Here is a 20,423-nt window from a genome sequence, read left to right as displayed (position 1 = left end):
GGTCCAGATCTAGTAACACATATTCGCTTCGTTTACGGCACAATTTCCCAAGATTTCATGTACTTTCTAAGCCTCGGCATCTTAAAAACAGGAGCCCAGTTCAGATTGATGCTTGCACAGAGAAGATGCATTAGCAACTGTGACACGCCCATGTGAGAGTTTCTAACGCGGAACTCCCAAACTTCCTTCCAAGAACTCTGGGCTGGAGTACACACTCGGGCCATTAGGAACAAGAATTTACTCTTAGCTTGAGAAGTCACGCGTTTGCAGTTCCTCAAGGTTAACACTGTGCAGCAAGAACAGATCCATCTGCTACAGCTCAGAAGAAACATTTTATCATGCTAAATGGTACAGAGGTCCCTATCATAGTTAACGTTGCCTTAGAAGCGCAGATGTTGCTTTAGTGTTACAACAACAATGAATTACGCCATGGTTGCAGCCCAACAGGCCCTTGTCAGCTGCAGTAAGATTGAGCTGTCTGAACATATGTTGAAGTCAACAAATGAAGAAAATAATCAACATTTAACAAAAAGAAGTAACTTGAATGATTTTAGATTGCCTCGAAAAAAAAAATAAGAAAACAGCCTGCAGGATGCAACATGCTCCAATTTCTGTATTAAGAGAGCACCCATGACACATCACTGCTTTAACTTGTAGCAAAATAATGAGCAGGCATGGTTATTTTACAATTAACCATCCTGTTCATTCTCGAAAGGTTAACCAGTTTAACCTAACATCCACTGATTGGAGACCACAAAGCATCCGTGCTACACAAACGTCACTCAACTTACCGCCTTCAAAGGTCTTTGCCAATCAAACGTCTTTTTCATAATACATACACTTGACCTGCAAGTCAATATAATAATCCACCCTAGGTAACAATGAGGTCTCATGACAAGAAAACACCTTTGTACTTGTAGTCTTTCTTAAACATACATCCATTCAATGCCAATAATAGCAGCATATTTAACACTTGCATCGCAATAAGTGGTAAGTCGCTATACTAATTTTTTGCAATATCGTGGATTTACAACCTGAAAGTGAAACTGGAAGTGTACATAAGCAAGCATCAGTATTGTGATTAGATCTTTCATATAAATGTGCACTCATTTCATGTTGAAGTTGAAAATATAGTGTTTAGATGTAGGTCCATTACGTTCATATTTCGATGAAGAATGTATGACGTTGCCACGTTTTACAGTTCTTCTGCAGGACAACAGAAAACCAGTGATGTGTCTCAGGCACAGTGTTCTAAATATATGAATACAGGATATGAAATTTGGGTAAACTAACAAAGAAAACGTTTTATGGAATCTTCTGGGCCATGTTGTCGTGCAACGTGGGGCGCGGGGCTTTGGGTGCCAGTCTCAGAGCTTGCAAAAGAAGCCTCCAGCCACGGGAACGTTTTCGCCGGTAACATAGCGGGCATCGTCAGAGACTAGAAAAGAGACAACGCCGGCGCAGTCTTCTGGAGTTCCAAGCCTGAGGGGAATGAGGATTGCATTAACAACAAAGGACTTGACCACTGGCGACATTTTATAAAGTTTTTTGCAGCATGGGTGAACCAATGAGCGTGATGGCAACAAATTGGAATATGTCTCAGGTCAGGCATAACTCTACAAAATAATGGCGTAAGAAAATACGGCTACTCTAGGCAGAGAAGCAGTTTTGGTGATGCCTATTGCTTCAATGTGAAGCCGTTAATGTATAATACATACAAAGGTATGCAGTGATGTGTTTCCTTCTTCTGGCCACCATAACCTGGCAAGCAATTGCATCTTCGACTGGGACACCTATTCTGCGATTTGCATGAAATGTGGGCTCTGCAGTGTTGTAATCTAAGCTACGGCGCAATCACGCCCAGTACAATGTACTATAAGTGTGTTCACCCACTGCATCTATGGCACTGTGTCCATAGTGCTTGCATTTGGTTGCAGTGCATGCACTGCTGAGTGTGTTAATAGCACCTGTGTGTGCTCCTTGTAAGTTCCTGTGTTCTGTTTGTTTCTAAGCACATTCCTACACAGTGTACTGCAGCAATATTCGCTTAGTTGCACAACGAAACACTGCATTAGTTCAGGTGAGACGCAGACTCAGAAGAGAACCGTGAATCGAGCTGCAACAGTTGTACAGAATAAGTCAAACACTAGCTATGTATGCACTATATTTGACACAAACGATCATCAAACAATTTATGCTACAATACATTAACTGTTGCTATAATCATCAGTGAAGATTAATATGTGCATGTGGTTGCAATTTTGATTCAAGGCTGCACACAGTTGGCATGAAACAAAAACAGCATTTGTGCATGATTATGTTGCTCACCTTTTCTGTGGGACTTGTGGAAGGATGGCAGCTTCTATAGATGGCTCTTTCCATAGCTACAGCATGAGAAGGAAGAAGAGAGAGCAAGAATTAAAAGTCAGTTGATAACTTCCATTCACTCATGACATCACAAGAGCCATTTCATGTAAATTACAGCAACACGTCAATGCGAGGACTCATAGAAAGCGAAATGCAAGTTCTCACATTTCAAAATTTTTGGCAGGGTATATAAGGAAGACCCGACAAATTAACTCCCTGAGTTAGTTTCATATGCTGACTTCATGAAATAGCCAGGGAAAGGTCTGTGAAGGGCGAAGGCAGGATACCAGATACCCCACCAAAAGTTTTTCTGACCGTGACCCTTAGCTTCAGTACAAGCTCCTTTGAAGCACTAGAAAGTATAATGTAGTAAACTTTTGAACACGACATGAAAAAGAAGCGTCATGCCCTGCCCCTTGCCCTACCCAACTCTCAACAAGCGACCAGTTGCGAAAATCCCTGCACCATTTTTCATGTGCAATGTGCAGAACTTGTTATAAAGCCTAAGAGGCTTTACTAGGCACAATTGAACTGACCACATAACTTCTTATTGCATTACTTTCAACTAATTCCATGACATTATCATTGTGCACGGAACATGAACCAGTGAGATAGACCCAGCCATGTTTCTTTGCTGACAGAGCATGTTGTAGCACTCCTTGTCCTACTTTCTTCATTAAGAAGGCCCAGCTAGGCAACCTAAACTGTCACATAAGGAAAGTCACATAACAGAATTTCTTATAATGGATCATATTTTTTGCTCTAGAAGCACCATGCAAACATTTTTACAACCAAGAGTATCAATCTTCACACACTAAGTAAAACAGTGCTCATACAATTAACAGAAGACAAAATCTTTTCATCATAATGGCTGTCTCAACCGGCGTTGTGGACAGTTGTTTGTCTCTTATATGTGATAGCATCGAAGCACTGCTACTTGAAACCCCGCCCATTTTTCAAAAACCCAAATCAGGGAAATATGGAGTACAATATACTAGTACAGCCACGGCCGCGTTGGTGTATAGCACGTGAGCAGCCGATTTTCGCTCTGTGGGTGACACTTTGAGGCAGCTCCGGACTCTGACCCATTGTGTCAAGAGCATGCATGGCCTAGTAGTCAGGCTGACCACGTCAGAGCCTGGAAGTGCCTCAAAGTGTCACCCCACAGAGGAAAAACCAGCTGCTCACGTGCTATACACAGACGCGGCCGTGGCTGTACATATGTGGGGTACAGATGGCAAGCGGTACTGCAATAGCGAAGTGGTGAAAGTATTTTCAATCGTACATTCGAATGGTAGCTTGAGTGCTCTGGAGGCACTAAATATTATGTAAAATAGCAGCTAAAAGGAAGGAGGCACATTACTTGCATAACTGTTTCTTCTCATTTAAGTGCTTTAAAGCTGTTGAATTCACCGCTTTCAAACACAGTCACAGTGTTCTCAAACAACCACCCAAATGTGCTCTTGGTAGTGTGGGAAAATGATTTACCCCGGACCACACCCCTTCTTCCTGGATTTAACAGTGGGTAAAGCTTGTCACAGGTTTCATTGCAGCAGAGTGTCAGGTATTCTGAACACTTACCTGTTCGCTGAACTTGGTCTTAATGATGCCTGGGGCAATACAGTTTACTCGGATGTTGAGTGGGGCCACCTGCTCGGCAACTGCTCGTGTGAGGCCCAACAACGCTGTCTTGGACACCGAGTATGCGCCGAGAAGCTGTTTGCACAGAAATGAAAGCAGGTTAAGACAAGAAAACACAGGACGTAGAAGCATTCGTGACACAATTCAAAAGACTAGATCCACTTCACAAGCCAACAGTGGTGCAATCTTTACAGACTGCAGCACTGTCGTGCTACTTGATACTCCTGTAAATACAGGCTCCTACACAAAACTCGCATTAGTTAGTACCACTACCTTATTTTTCAAGTGCACTCTCGCAGAGCGCACTGCTGTCACTATTTGTTACGAAAGACACTTCAACAGCACACTGCACAAAAAAGGAGGCAAAGGAATAAAAAACAAAAGGGAAAAGAGCACCTGAGCTGAAGGCCGTCAAAAAGACCCAATGCCCTGTCAAATCCAACTGATTTGGCCCTGTATGTTGACTTACAATCCTGATACATTCACTTTTAGCTTTTCTCACGAAAGGTTACGAGTAAGGTGTCAAAACACACGAAGATTTACAATTGTGCAAGGAAAGCATCGAACAGATTGCCTCAGCGAAAATTCTGGTTGGGACAGTGGCAGAACTCACCGGGAACGACTGGTAAGCAGCTATGGATGAAACATAGACTATGGAACCACCCCTGGAAAAATGCACATGCGAAAATAAGGTATTTCACTCTTTCTTCCACAACAGCGACAACACCGCCACGTACACTCTTTTTACATAGTTTTCCAGTGTGCCTCTTTGTAATAAACATTTGACTCGCTAACGACAGTACTGTAGTCACCATTTAAAGGTAGACCAAGGGGCTATTTGTCGATTTTGCTTCTAAGTGCTTCCACCAGGTGCTTTTAGTAAGAAGAGCTATTTCCGTTGTCCAATATACACAAGTAAAACACTGCTTTCACACATTTTGTGCAAGCTATCGCTTTGACTGTAATATGGGCAAACTTCTGTGATGGAAGACCAGTTTTACATTTATGAATATTTCGCAAGTGTGCATGGCTACAGGCATCACCAGATGAGAAACAAGCGCATGCAAAACATTGAGATGTTTCCTTACCCTCGCTTCTCTAAATGAGGCACAATTTCTTTCGTGAGCAGGAACGCACTCTTCACGTTGATGTCAAAAATCTTGGGAAGCAAGAGACAAATAAGACATTTGTTATCCAAGGTATTTCTTGACTGAAAGCTTTCGAGACCACATTTAAAGGGTAGTTGCAACATTGTAAGGCAACAATCAAAACTAGCATGCGATGGGAGCCATTCTCAAGTGAAATCAAACAATGAAGACAAACTCACTTTGTCCCAGGCAGCCTCCGGCGTCTGGACCAGAAGCAAACGTGATGAAAGAACAAAAATTAAATGTGACCATCACAAACAGAAAATACAGTTAGAAACAAAGCAAATTTAATTGATCTTAAGCTCAATAAGCAAATTTATTCTCTGACCAACTGCTTAATAAAACAGACTGATTGCCCAGTTAATTTTTCATTATGTCAGATGCACTAATGAAGCCTACAAAGTGACAGAGAAGATGAAGATATAGGATAATGTCTTACCATCTATGTTCTCTTGACTACAGCAGGTATAGTAATTGGATGCTGATTTAATGTGAGGCTTCATGGAAGTTAGCAATTGACTTGTTGATTCACATAATAATTGGTCAAATTGAACAGAGTAATCGTTGCAAAGTATTAGATGGACTAAGAGACATGAATGTGTGGATTGGAACTGCACTTTATTTTTACATGCATGATATTTCTCTATGACAATCAAAATATGCAAGCATTCTTGCTTTGCACACAGATAGTAATCTGAACTTTTGTAATCTGGCCACAGAGCACTGAAATTTCTACACAGAAACATTAAGGATAATTTTAACTTGTATTGACAATGTTGCAGCTGCTGTATTGTAAGGCAGCAGAGCCTATATCATGACGTGTTCACGGCTTTTTTTTTCTGCTCTGCTCCCATTGAAAAAAACGAAGTTAAATTCAACTTAAGAACCACTCACATCTAAGACAGGTGCCATCACGGGATTCATGCCTGCATTTGACACAAGGATATCGATGCCTCCCAGTTTATCGATGACCTGCATGTACACATGAAAAGGAATGCATGCAAAGTAAGAACATGGCAAAAACTTTAACTATATTGACAGCTAAGATGTGAGAAACACTACAAAAGATTCTTAAAATGCACATACAAAAACAAGTGCTTGAAGGATGTGGGGCCTCGAAATGGCGAGCGACACGCCACGGCGCACTCTTGGAGTGAAAGAACACAGCAGACACGGTCGGTACAAACCAAACAATACACACACATTTATTTAACTACTTTTTAACAACGATGTATTCCCCAAAAAGAGCTGTGCATCATTTTACCAAGTAGCTATGGAACATCTTCACTAAAAATGCTTACTGCCTCATGAATTCACCACCACAAGACTTTTAAGCATCCGGCCAGCACGAGCGGAGTTACAAAAATTTGTCGCACGTTGCAATTGCATTCTCTCCTCTCTGGTCCCAATGAAACTGCTGGAAGCTAAGCAGGGAGGGATGGTACGAAGGAAGAAAATGCGTCACACCACTTCGTGACCTTGAGCACTTTTAGATACGAAGCAGCTCCTTGACTAGCCTGTGTAACATTGTCGCTATGTCCGCCCCGCTTCCCTCACTGCAGGTGTTGGAGGGGTGTTAAGTAGCTCACTGCCTCCTAGCAATGCGCGGTGATGTCTCTCTCCCTCACCTTGCGCGCGCTCACCACATGTCAGCTCTCCCTCGCTTCACCCTATCCACCTCTCGCAACGCTCGAGCGCTCCTCACGTGGGCATCATCTCACCCGCGCCACCTCTTTCAATCTGTCGGCGAGAAGAAGCCATGAGCCACTGCGCGCGCTGCGCGCGCCTCTAGAGTCTCGCGGCACCGACAATGTGGGCAGCGCGCCGCGCGCCGACGATCGAGACGCCATCACTGCATGCTTCCATCTAATGTGCGCGTATGTTTCCTGGCTCTCGCCAGCGTTGCAACGTTTAGCAATGCCGTGTGTTCGCGAATGGCGACGTCAACACTGACGACGCTCGAGACAGGGAAGCCGAATGCAAGCGTCTGCAACACGTCCCGCCTCCCATGTCTGCGTTTCAAACAAACGTTTATTCGAGTAAACGCTACACCGAGTTTCGCTTCAAACGGTTCTTCCAGCACCCACCTCGACGCCCGGGTCAACGCCGTGCGCACCCCTGCTGCTTCACATCCCGTCAAGATTCCTTTTATTTATTTATTTATTTAAAATTCCTTACAGGCCCTTTACAGGGCATTGAGTAAGGGGGGTAATTGGTGAAGTTTTACAAATCACACAAAATTAATTCATGCGTACAAAGCGTATCAGCACTTTCAGGCCGATAATTGGCCTGAGACAGTGATTTTAATCCTGTAGCATCATTTGTCGAGAAAACAGAACGAAATCTTCAGCAGACTTCTGGGTCTCGCGTGCGAAAGCATGACCATCGAGATCTGTATTCCAACATGCTACCTATGACGACAGTCACGAAAAGTAAGGCCTCCGAGATCTACGTTTGTCGCCTAAAGCTGTAACGTTGGCTCATCTGTCGGTGGCGCTTCCACGCAACGGTTTCCGCGGTCCGATAGCGTGGCCATTGTATTTCTTCCGCTTACGAATTGTCGTTGCACTGTGTTAAGCCATGAACATGACGAAGCCATGAACATGACGAAAAGACATTTGAGAGATTTCGCACACCTTCCAGTTTTTTCTAACCGGATAACTTCACTGCCACCATCGTGAATTTCGGCGCCATTCCGGGAAGGTAGCCCCCATTCCACAATTTGCCGATAATTTCAAGTTCCTGAGGTGGGGGAGTACAAGGGACGCTTGCTCCGGATTTAACGGTACTATGTTAGGTCTATTGAGTGATGACGCGTCGTTCAAAAGAGAAAATTTGAAGTTTCACTACATGCTATGCAACTGTGCCGATGATGTTATGAAAACTGGCGTTGTTCGACTAGCATGTTTTCAAGCCCGGAAATTTCAGGCATCTCAAAAACAGCGTCAATAAGTGTTGTTAATGTATTCTAAGTTGGAAAATCTCAAGACAACGATGGTTGCTGGTTGTTGATGAACTGGCGCCAGTTCTTGTTCTTATTCACCTATTGTCCGTGGCGCATACCCACTGTGGGGGATTGGGCAAGAATTGAGTGGTTTTATGAAATGTTGTGTAGCTTTAGAACAATGGAGATCATATAATAGAAAGATTACCGTTGACTTAGGAAATTGTGGTGCTTAATCTTATGCATATAATTATTAAATTAAAGAAAGGAATTTATTCTTAAAGTAGAGCAATACTTTGATTTTTATACGTATATAATCTTGTAGACACATTATAGAATAATAATACAGATTAATTAGTCAACCTATTAGTTTCATTATTATAGTCCCGAACGGCCGTGCATACTGTTGCACTAGAGAACCCAGAAATGTAAACTCGAAAAGACAGAATGACAGGCACAGATAAATCCATACCAATACCCCGTAAAGGTATTTTTAAAAGCGTTTTTCGTATTGTGTTAAATCACCTGCAGGTCAAAAAGAAATGATTAATTGTTTCAAGTTCACCACAGAACGCGCACAATGGCGAAGGTGCTTGAGCAGACCTGTGCTTGTAGAAATTTAGATTCGGTTCATCAAAAACCAGCAACCATCGTCGTCTTTCTCTTTTGCAGCAAGGCTTCGGCGGCTGTTCTGCATCAATAGCATCAGAAACGGACATGAATTCCAGAAGTGATCACGACAGCTCATCCCACACATCTCAATTTGCCCAAAATCACTGTAACATGCTTATCAAACATCCCGTATCACAGGAAATACTACATCACATAAGGTTCTAAGTTCTAACACACGCAAGTGCAAATCTATAAGCGCATAGAAAAAACACGCAGGTCAACAAAAACCCGTCTTTTCATGGCATATATATTTGCAGATTCTTTTACTGGCGTGTAGTTCTACCTTATTCGCCAACTTTCTCCAACACGAAGTTCCACTCGCATCACAAAAAGTGAGGTATTCATCAGAAGATCAACAGGCCACTTCGAGCAGCAAGGTAGTTTCTTTTTTGCAAGCTACTACTTGTTTATAGTAGGAGTCGCAAATACAAAACAGCTACCAGCTGCACAAGAGGAAAGAAAGGCGTGCCCATGTCAATTTCCTCAACTATGTTGAGCCTTCAGGAAAACGACCGCTACAAACATCAGGTCACACGCAAACAACCTTCACTAGCAGCCGTACGTTTGCAGGCGAAATGCACCGTACTTGTTTACTCTTCAATGGCACTTCACGTTATGAGGAACCGAAATTCACTATACTCTGTGTGTGTGCACACACACAGAGTATAGTGAATTACATGTGTGCACTTGGCAAGCCTGCTTTGCCAAGTGCACACATGCAAGAAAAGCTTATGCGTGGAATTTTTTTTCTTTCTGTCTCCTGTTCAGGAATGTAAAAATGAATGTACTGATGCCAACACTGTGTCTGTCTCGAGCAGCAGCCACCTGAACAAGTAAAGGACAAATAGGGAGGGAAGTTGAGGGGGGGGGCATTTACAAAGCAATCTATGTAGAGGTTTGCCGAAATAATTCACTGAATCGCTTCACAATTGGTAGAGGTGAAACAAATTAAACTGTCCTGCTATCTAACTTCGGGACACGACCTTCCCTGCCAAAGCACACAATCTCTCTTGCCTCCGCTGGATTCTGCAAGTAAACCAATTACCCTGCATTTCTTTAAGTCTGCGTCTGTGCATTTCATGATATATACAATGGGGCCTGCATGTGAGGACTGGCTTGGTTCAGTTGTCCAATACTTTCGTGTGCCTACCAATGCTTTCAAAAAGAAAAACCTGGCTTTCTTTTTGGCGATAATCATGAAGCTGCTTGCATTGCACAAGTACCTACTGCATATACTTTTTATTATAATCCTTGTAATTTTTTGCCTTCAATTAGTAGCTATGGCCATTCAGGCCATCACTACCAATATATTTTACAAATTAATTAACACATGCTATAAGTAAGTTTCCATTACGTGAATATATAGTTGACTTACAGCACAACAATAGTGTAGCTACCATGCAAACAGCCTAATTGCCTCAGTGGTAGTGTACCGAACACTACTGCGTGCTACATGGCTGAACTCAAGGAAAGCTGGGCAAAAAAATAAAAAGATCTTTTTAACATCTAGAAAAAATTAGCTCGAGCTGGCCTTGAAGAGCAGATCACGATAGGATAATCGGACCTCGTTTGTCTCGCCTTTTGACGTGCTAGCCTGCTTGGGTTGAATATGCAATGAGGGTAAAATTTTAGCCACTGCGCCGTGCTCCGGACCGGGCTGCAGAAATTAGGTGCCTTTCTCCTACTCTAACCACTACCACCACCACCACCACCACCACAACTGTGCCGCAAAGAAACGAACAAGTTTGTGCGTAACCGTTTCAAACTATCCAGCAATGCCCATTGCAAGCAGAGTTGTCAAGCGCCCACTATACGCCGTCATTATTCCTTCGTGAATAATGTGAAAGGCCCACTAGCAAATGACCCACCATGCCTCCGTAGGGCAACACGCGACCCTACGCAGCTGCTCACTTTGTTCGTGGTTCTGCTGCTGATGATGATGATCAAGCATGTCTGATCACTTGGTAACGGGTGGGCATTTAAAACATCCTTTTGTTGCTCAATAAACAACGTTTAACACATAGCTGCGAGTGTACTGCTACGCAATATGTGATGCGTTAAGGAGACTCCTTCCCCTACATCACATTCATATAGGGTTTGTTTTTTTTTTCCAACGCAGTTTCAACAAATATTAAGGATCTGTGCTAGAACACTTGCTTACAACGCAGACGGCCTAGATTCAACACTTACTCGAACCCAGAAGTTTCTGTTGTTTATTTTATTCGCAACTTTCTCGACTTTCCAGTCACGTACAAGACGATGCTTTTTGAGCTCAGAACCAACCACGCTGACGCCAGAATTTCCGCAAAGCTAGCTCTTTAACGCTGTCATTTTAAAAACGGATCAATTACACAATCATATATCTGTTTCTACTCTTGATTGATTGATTTGTGGGGTTTAACATCGCAAAACCACCATATGATTATGAGAGACGCCGTAGTGGAGGGCTCCTGAAATTTCGACCACCTGGGGTTCTTTAACGTGCACCCAAATCTGAGCACACGGGCCTACAACATTTCCGCCTCCATCGGAAATGCAGCCGCCGCAGTTTTGAGTGGCGTCTCACATCCCGTTGCACGCTTTATTGCCGCCAATCGACTCCCGGGTCGGACATGTTGTAGCCACACCGGTATGGGCGATTTCAGCCTTTTGCAGCCCAGTAGCGTGCCTGAACCCACCATCCACGAGTACAGATGAGTCACCATTCTTATATTTCTGCTTCAGTGCTGCCTCTTGAGGCTGGACCATCCATTTCTGTACACAGCGTCCGCAAACACGCCGCCACCACTCACCAGCTTGATGAGGTTGGCCCGGTCTTCGGCCTTGCCCACGTGACACGGCGCCCCGATGACATCCAGACCCTGAGCGGCCAGTCGAGAGGCAGCCTGGTTGACCTTGTCCTCCTTGCGACTGCTGACGACAACCTTGGCGCCATCTTGCGCCAGACGTTCGGCGATGGCGTAACCAATCCTGGGCGAGCAACACAAGTGAACAAGCTTTTAGTGGACGATCGCCAGCAGGGAATTATTGACAACAACTGCCACAGAGTGAAAGACAACGTCTATTCGGCTGGATTGGTTGCAAATGAGTAATGTACGTAACACAGAGAAGAAACCTTGGTTGAGTCACAGGGCTCGTACTATAACCTAATTTTGCACGGTTCAGGTACCCATCCAAGCACACAACGGAGGTGCAACGCGGTTGATATGGCATCAGGGGTGTGCCAGAAATATTTCTGGAAGGAAGTGAGGGGGAAAGGGGGAAGCCCGTCGCCAAGGGGTTGCCCAAGGCCCCTCCCCCCGAAATGCGTATGGGGGGGGGGGGTGTTTTACCGAGAATAAACATGAAAATGGGCGCTTATTTAAACCTTCACACAAGTGCCCCCCCCCCCCCTCCGAAAAGAACTTTCTCGCTATGGGCCTGGGGTGGGGTTGGGGTGTCAACTATTCTTTATGCATGTTCGTCTGTGTTTGTATGTGCGCAAGTATATAACATAAGCAAGACTGAAAAATTTTCGTGCGCCCCCTGGCTAGGATATAATGCATAGAACAAATCGCATACTGCGACCGAGGTGCTGTAGGCGCCTCCCTGGCTGTCAAGATTCTAACAGTAACAGTTTCTGGGGTTTTACCTGCCAAAACCAGGATAGGCTTACGAGGCCCACCTTACTGGCGGACAATGGATTAAATTATTCCACCTGGGTTTTTTTTTAAACCTGCACCGTAATCGCATAGCATCGGCCCCTAACATTGGTGGCAATGTCTTCCAGCATTTTGGGACAGCCATTGGAGCAGGCAAATCCAGCTTTTGGAAAAGCTACCTCAGTGTTTGGAGCAGGCACGAGCTTTTTTTTTTGATACACTCCCAGGAAGAAAATTTAGCTTCAATTTAGTTTACTGTTCCCTCAGTTTACATATTCATTTATACAAAAGCTGCAACCACCAAAAAATAAACGGTAGTAAGATTATGTGCAGAAGCGGTGACATAAGATAGTGAAGGATATTGCGCCAACAAGCTAGCTGCAGCATGAAGTTCATAGCAGTGCACACACAAACACATGCACGGACAGACATTCAAAGCTCGCTGAACTAAAACCTGGTTATTATGTACGTGCATGGCGAGAACTGGCGAGAACCTACTGGGAACGCGGCTAACTACACACTAAACGTAGAGTGCATTAACCACAAAGTACGAAGTACATAAGCATGCGCAGGGTTCTCCTTCGGGAGGGGGGGGGGGCGCACAGGCTTGTCGCAGCACCACCCCCTCTTCCTATCATGTTAATGTATGGAAGGGACTTTGCGACCCCCTAACCTATTATGTCAATGTATAAGGCTGGCTTTGAGCCCCCCGTGCGCATTCCTATGACCAAGTATCAATTCGCATTTCTTTAACGCCCCTTCACCGCTAAAAAAGAAATACATACAGTGCCACAGGAAATATTGCCTATAAAGTACCCACCACGAAGCCACCACTTTCGTTTAGCCAGTGTTCAGAAATGAATGGCATTTTCGCCCAACCGTCCGATGGCACGCGGTGACGACACCAAAGAGCATTTCGATGCTATAGTGCGGAGTCCAGGATACGCAGCGACTGACATAGCGACGAAAAGCACATAATCGGCAGTGCGCGATAAGTGTGTACTGCGATCTGTTACTTAGCGAAAACTGACATTTTTTTTTTTTTTATTAAGGCGCAATATGGTCGCAAGGAGCCGATCGTCTACTGGCTAGTTGCGTGCAGCGCTTCGCCTACTTCGCGTACACGCCGCCGCTTGAACCCACTCCGCTGCAGACCGTGCACAGATGCGGCGAGAAGCCCGTTGCACTAACGTGGCGATGAGAGCATTCTGGAAGGGAAGCTCTAGCGGTCCCGGCAGCGTGTTTGGCAACCGTATGCTGGAGAACGCACGAGGGAGAGGGGAGACGCTCATGTCGTCTGCTACGGCGCTCATTGGCGACCACCGCTGCCAATGAGCGCCGTAGCAGACGACACAGGCGTCTCCCTTCTCTCTCGTGCGTTCTCCAGCATACGGTTGCCAAACACGCGTCCCGGCCACATACGGAGGCACGTTTGGACTGTCGCTTCATGAAAGCGCGTGCTACGCTTGCCGTCTGAAGGTGCCCGCGATCCACAACGCTCGACTCCGCAACAGCGAGCGGCTTTCGTTTCAACTGGACACCGTCCCTATCAACGATTGAGGTGGCAGCGATCGGCGCCTCGGCACTAGAGTGTACTAAAAGCTTCTAGTACACTCTATCGGCACTCTCGGGTATTTGCCGGCCATTAAAAGCGTGCAGTATAGGCTCAAAGCGGCGCTATATACGCCACACACGTAGGCATTTTGTCGGCGATACGTCATACTGGCGCGCTTTCCGGTTTTCGCCACATCGCTTTCGTTCTTTGCCAATGGATTACCAGAAGACACCGCTGCAATCGCGCGGAGGGCGGAATACTTGATCGGCCCATTCCAAGCTTTTGCAGCAGCGCAAGTAGTACAAGATGGCGACCATCGCGTAATATATCCGCTCGCGATGCATGGTGATCAGCATTACTTTCGGTTCCAAAACCACCTTGTGGCGCAGCAATGGCGCAAACTAGACACAAAAAAATTACACCTTTGAAGCAGTATATGGCGCTGTACTTTCCAACTGCAGCAATCGACGCAGGTTTACCCCCACCACTGCATTGTGCCTCCAAACGAAAAAGCGACTACCGTAGCAGGAATCGCAAGCAAGCGCAGCAGTAGTAAGAGCAGCAAGCGCAACGCGAACGTTGGGATAGCCGCCCGGCTCCATAACCGCTGTACCAGGCGGCCAGGATGCAGAATACAAAACTGCGACGTGTATTTTTGACGAAATAGGCACGTCTTGCCGCCGAAATCTGCGCGAATGCCTGTTTAAGGTAACTTGTTTTCGCAAAACTTTGAAAAAAAAATAAAAAAAAAGAACACTGTAGCCCAAATCGAACACCTGCTTGCTACAGTCACTATATAGCGTCGAACTTCCTTTTCTGTTTTGTTCTGGATCATTTTTTTTTAATGCGACAAATTAGTTCATGCGAGTCCTAACGGTTGTCTCGCAAAACTTTTTCAGCGTTCTACACGAATACCACCAGAGCCACTCTTGACCACATCCAGCATTAATAAGAAATTCTGGAGTCGCGGCATCCAACGAGGACCTTCGGGCGTGTTGGCAGACTGCGCTGCTCAGTTCGGGCCTGGACAAGCAACACTGGGCGATCCAGCAGGCCAAGGAAGCATGCCGGGAGACACGGTCTCTCCGTTGGCTCCTAGGTGTGAGCCCAGCCAGCCAGCGATCTGCCGGAAAGTAATAAAGTCTACCTCTCTCTCTCACTCTACAGGAACTTCTAATGCGCGTCATAGCAGTGTATCGGTCCCGAGCTAAAACCTTCCATTTTAAGTCTTCTCTTCTTCGCCAAAGGGACTGTTTACCGTTTTCCCCCCGCTTTATTATAGTTTATACATAGCTCAACTTGATATCCCCACTTACTTCCTGTTCAAGAATCTGTTATTAGCGAGCCATTTTCAACAAAAAATGCCAGAGGTAAGCAACTGCGGAAAACACCCTTCCTGAAAGAGTCAACAATAATACCCTTCCCGACAGCCCAATTGTCACTGAAGCCGAGCGGCCTCCAAAGTCTCTAACAGCGCAGACAATACACTCTAAAAAAATATCGAGTAAAAAGGGTGTCTTTCTGACCCACAACAATAATCGTCGACTTGCGTGCGCTTCCTTTCTTGAAAACTCGGCGCTGGCCACTTTCCTATCGAGAATCCAATGTAACCCTGATAACGGCCATGTCGATCGTGACCGGAATGTACCAGGCGCGGGGCGATAGCGCAAGGATGGAACGCAATATAGATGACGATTATTGTTGTGGGGCAAAAAGACACCCTTTTTACTCGCTCTTTTTTTATAGTGTAGCCGTTCTACAGACAATAAATGACTAATTCACTCGCGAAACGATGCTAGCATTAGTAAGCTACTCTGTCACCTATAGGCGACTGTAGCATCCTTTAAAAATTGTTGTTACAGTAGCCGTGTGACAAATAAAGTATACATGCTATAAGATATGCGGCCCTACAGACAAGTGCCTAATCTGCTTGTGAAGGAGGCGGCAGTTAGTAAGCTGCACTCACAGGTTAAACAATAGAAGCCGCCTTATCTATAAGCTTCTTCCCCAAAGGAGCCAACTACTACCAAAGCTGCCTGGCTTCACAGCATGCCTTAAGAATTCATAGGCAACAGCCGTCGTATAGCCAACAAGTGGGCAATTTACTCGTCAAAAGGGCTGCAGTTAGTAGGCTTCAGGGATACAGAACCAATAGAAGTCATGCATAGCACCTTTCCAAAAGAGAGACCTACAGCAACCCTTCCCCAAATGAGTCGACTGTCTGCCCGCCCCAGCAGTTTAGAAATTCGTATACACAATAGTCACCCTCAAGACATTCGCGATAGGGGCTGCAGTTAGCGAGACTCGGTCACAGGAGCACTGCATGTCACCGTAACACCTTTCCAAACGAGTGACTTACAGCCTCCTTCCCCGAAGGAGTCAGCTGGGGGGCTAGAGCAGTCTGGCCCCAAAAGCTTAGTCTTGAGATGCGAGTCTTCCTGCGGACAAGATGTGCCAGATTCATTCGCGGAAGCAGCTGCCGTTCGAAAGTATAACACAGCCATGCAATCAATAGAAGTCTCCGTTACACCTCGAAAACGGAGGAGCGCATCCTGCGGCGCCTACAGACAAACACGCTGCTCTGTCCAGCCATACTAAGATATTACGACCCTAAAATAAGTGGGCAGTGCCAGTACTGTGGGGAAGTGGCCAACACTTACCACATGGTCTGGGCCTGCCAAATGAACCCAAAATTAACCCCCTTTCCCAACCCCACCAAAGAGGACTGGGAGACGACCCTACTCCATAGCTCCACACTAGAGGAACAGCGAACTCTAGTGCAGCGGGCTCGGGTGGCGGCCTCGACTAATGACGTTCCGGACTAGGGATGTCAACCAGCCCGGTGGGGATAAGGGCTACCTGGCACAGCCAGCATCAATAAAGGTTTTTTTCCTCCTCCTCCGTTACACCCTATCTAAAAGTGTCAACTGTTACAATTTTATCGACACTCTGCCCGAAAAGAATCACCTGTTCCAAGAGAACTACCTGGCCTCCACAACGTAGTCTAGAAGTGCGTTGAAAACAGATGTCCCGTAGACAAGCACTTAATTTACTTGCGAAAGAAGCTGCCGTTACAAAGCTGCCGTGTCACAGAGGCGACTGTAACCCCCCCCCCCCCCCCGGAAGAGTCAATTGTTAAAGCGAAACCGTACAGCATTCAAAGCAGTCCATATAGAACAATGTAGACAATGGTCGTCCGACAGACTATTCACTGGTGTATAATTTACTCGCGAAAGGGCTACCTACCAATTACACGGGCTGCTCGTGCAACGGACAATCTCGCGTCAAGAATAAAGAAGCAGGGTCATTGTTTATAACGCGCACGTAAAGTCATTCGTATGCATACATCCCTCGCACGAGACATCTCGTATAACATGTGGAATTGCGGAAACGTAAGCAAACGTATGCGAGTGCAGTATTACCAGCATTTCCAAAAAAAAAAGTATAACAGCTTACACTATATCATGGTCCGTGAGAGTGGGCACGTCCAATCTTCGAGCGAGAACTGTGACTCGTGAAAGAAAAACCTAGTTTCGTTTCGTTTACTTATTTACAATAATGTCGATGCCGAACCACGTTGAAGAAAGGAGTGGACAACACATGTACGTTATACAACATTATGAACGGCGGTTAGCAAAAAAAATCGCAGCATATCCACTGAGCGAATGATGATGAGTGGTGGTGCGAAGCATACATCCTCCCTCCATGTGTCCATCACACGGTTGGACGGACAGACGGTCGGACAGTGGTACGGACGCACACTCGGCCGGACGAACGGAAGCATGGACGGACAGACGGACGGAAGCAGAGACGGATGAATGCACGGACGGACGGGCGGACGCTTCACCCCACTCATCATTATTCACTCTGTGGATATGCTGTGAAAACCACTAACGCCATCTTGTTATATTATTCCCAAGGACATATATACACAACGTCATCTATTGAGCAAGTCATAATCCAGAGGTGGCTACATACTACATACAGAGGAGGGAACAACCCACGGCCTAAGGAGCTTGGGCCCCTAAAATAATGGTCGGGGTAGTTGAAAACAGAGGCGGTTCCGTTCATGTGCTGTCTTTGGTATGAAATATTTGAAGCAAAAAAAAAAAAAGACGTTCCTCTGGCAACTAGGCACTTGTACTTTCATAATCATCATCAGCCTCACTACGTCCACTGCAAGACAAAGGCCTCTGCCATGTTCCTCCCAATCAACTCGGTCCTGTGCTCGCTGCTGCCACTTTATACCCGCACACTTCTTAATCTCACCTGCCCACCTAACTTTCTGCCTCCCCCTAACCCGCTTGCCTCCTCTTAAAGCAATGGTGAATTCGCGTTGATGCGTAAACGGGGGGGTTCGAAAAGGGCGCCTCTTTCACTCAAGTTCGTCGAACAAATTTCATGGAAAGGAGACAAACGTGTGAGCTTCATTTTAACAACGAAGCTGCGCCTGGTGGAACCTCTCATGTACTGAATTCCCAATAAACGCTTGCGAGAATCAAACCGGTAGGCGCCACGGACATTGAGACACGGTTGTGCGAGACTACTCAAGACACTGGTCCACCAAGATGGAAAGGGGCAACAGTTAGCCGAATAAATGGCATGACCGTTACCATATATAGCCCCGCCACTGTGGCGTGACACTTTGTGGTTATAAAAGGCGATGGCTTGGCTATAGACGGTTTCAAGATTGCAAGCGTTGTACCCCAAAAAAGCTTCCGGTCACCTCATTTTCCAACTCCCAACTTCGAAACTGAAAGCACATTCTCAAGTTTTTTGCAAGGGTAAGGAAAGTCTCTCTTTAGTTTTTCAGATAAAAGGCACATATTAGGCACATCGGTGGAAGCAACCGGATGTCATCAAGGGCCTGGGTTTGTAAACAGTGAAAGGGTCTATACCACCACATCATACATTAACAAAGTGTTTATTAAAGAGCTGTGATATAACATATCGGTGCAGGACAAAAATTACAATAATAAAATTATCGATTGATCAAATGATTAATCGTCCAAGCGACGATGCAGCATGGGAAAAAATGCATTGTCTGTAACAATGCGAAAAGTCGCAACGATTTACAAGCGAACAGACAAGCATGGTACTGCGAACAATTGATTGAGTCAGTGAAAGCGATTCTGCGGATAAGGGTTAAATGTGACTGAATAACTACGCGTACTTAAATCAAAATGATTTGGCGTGTATCGAAACGAGGGTCCTACATCCACCACCATTGAGCACCAATGCAGCTGCACAATGGGTTATGGACGACGTTGCAAATTTGTGCAGGGTAAGTCGCCTTCCCTCGCTGCTACTGCTGCACCTCGATTTCAGCGCATTTGGATTCGTGGAAGCCCCGCCCTGCTTGCTCACGCAAGACACTTTGAGACGTGACGAGGAAAAGTGGCGCTCTTTTCGCCGAATCAGGCAAACGAAGCCGTCAGCGCGACATGTTCAGGGAAGCATATATTCTCGGTGCACGGCCGTAAAATTAGCCGGCAGTGACGATAGGCCAACGCGAAATCCAATAATAGGTACACACGGGCGCTTTCTCGATTCGTACGACGATCGCACGAAAGTTCCTCATCGACGACATAAACACGCGTTCATCACATTCAAAAAGAGCGAAGTAGGCCCGGTAATGAAAGAGGTGGGGGGGGGAGACGTTGTAGAGGTTTGACAACTGGCGCAAAAAAAGTTCGGTAATCTGTCACGCACTGCAACAGCAGAAGCCATAAGGCTGCATCCCCCTCGATGATGCACAGAGTTATACAATCGGGCATCAGACTTCTTGCGGGACATAACATGCCGCAGTTCGGGAGAGACAACCATTAAGTTGCCTCTACGTTCTCAGTGAACTGCACTGTCATCTCCCCCCTTAAGCTTTCTGTACGACGAAGTTTATCAAAGTTTGGTCAAAGTTTGGTCGAAGTTTGGTCAAAGTTTGGTCGAAGTTTGGTCGAAGTCTGGTCGAAGTCTGGTCGAAGTCTGGTCGAAATTTGGTCGAAGTTTGGTCGAAGTTTGGTCGAAGTTTGGTCGAAGTTTGGTCGAAGTTTGGTCGAAGTTTGGTCGAAGTTTGGTCGAAGTTTGGTCGAAGTTTGGTCGAAGTTGCGCCTCCGGTGTCGGCGCAACTTCGACCAAACGAGATTGCCATGTGATGACGACGCCAGCACGTGACGCCATGCGATGACGTCAGCACGCGACGGCAACACGTCGACGTGCCATATTTTGCGATGTCACATGATCATTACGTCCCATGAAGGTGTTACAACAAGACCCCAACCGCGACGTTGGTCACGTGGGCTTTCGTAGCACTTGATTAGCGCACCGGGTTTCGCTCAAGGGGCCCCGGCAAAGACACATTTCAAGCTTCCGCCTCTACATGGTTATGTAACCGGTGTAGGCGGTAGCGTCAAGAAAAATGTGTTTTAACTAAGGGCGAGCACGACTGGTTCTGTTTC

At 45.8% G+C, this 20,423-nt stretch overlaps 1 protein-coding gene across 1 annotated transcript in view; it reads right to left on the bottom strand.

Moving 5' to 3' along the window:
• Nucleotides 1-822: 822 nt before the first annotated feature.
• Nucleotides 823-20,423, bottom strand: part of Dhrs4 (Dehydrogenase/reductase 4) — a 55,394-nt gene continuing 35,793 nt past the window's right edge. The window contains exons 2-9 of the mRNA XM_037431351.2: nt 11,565-11,742; nt 6,051-6,128; nt 5,336-5,359; nt 5,097-5,167; nt 4,622-4,673; nt 3,949-4,083; nt 2,329-2,384; nt 823-1,482 (exon numbers count right to left, since the gene is read on the bottom strand). Coding sequence (XP_037287248.2) covers nt 1,368-1,482; nt 2,329-2,384; nt 3,949-4,083; nt 4,622-4,673; nt 5,097-5,167; nt 5,336-5,359; nt 6,051-6,128; nt 11,565-11,742 — 709 coding nt within the window. The 3' untranslated portion in view covers nt 823-1,367. The remainder of the gene's footprint in view (nt 1,483-2,328; nt 2,385-3,948; nt 4,084-4,621; nt 4,674-5,096; nt 5,168-5,335; nt 5,360-6,050; nt 6,129-11,564; nt 11,743-20,423) is intronic.

This window comes from Rhipicephalus microplus, chromosome 7, assembly GCF_043290135.1.
Source record: "Rhipicephalus microplus isolate Deutch F79 chromosome 7, USDA_Rmic, whole genome shotgun sequence".
Classification (NCBI taxonomy): Eukaryota; Metazoa; Arthropoda; class Arachnida; order Ixodida; family Ixodidae; genus Rhipicephalus; species Rhipicephalus microplus.
Note: the sequence above shows the minus strand (reverse complement) of the source record. Positions and strands in the feature narration are given on the sequence as shown.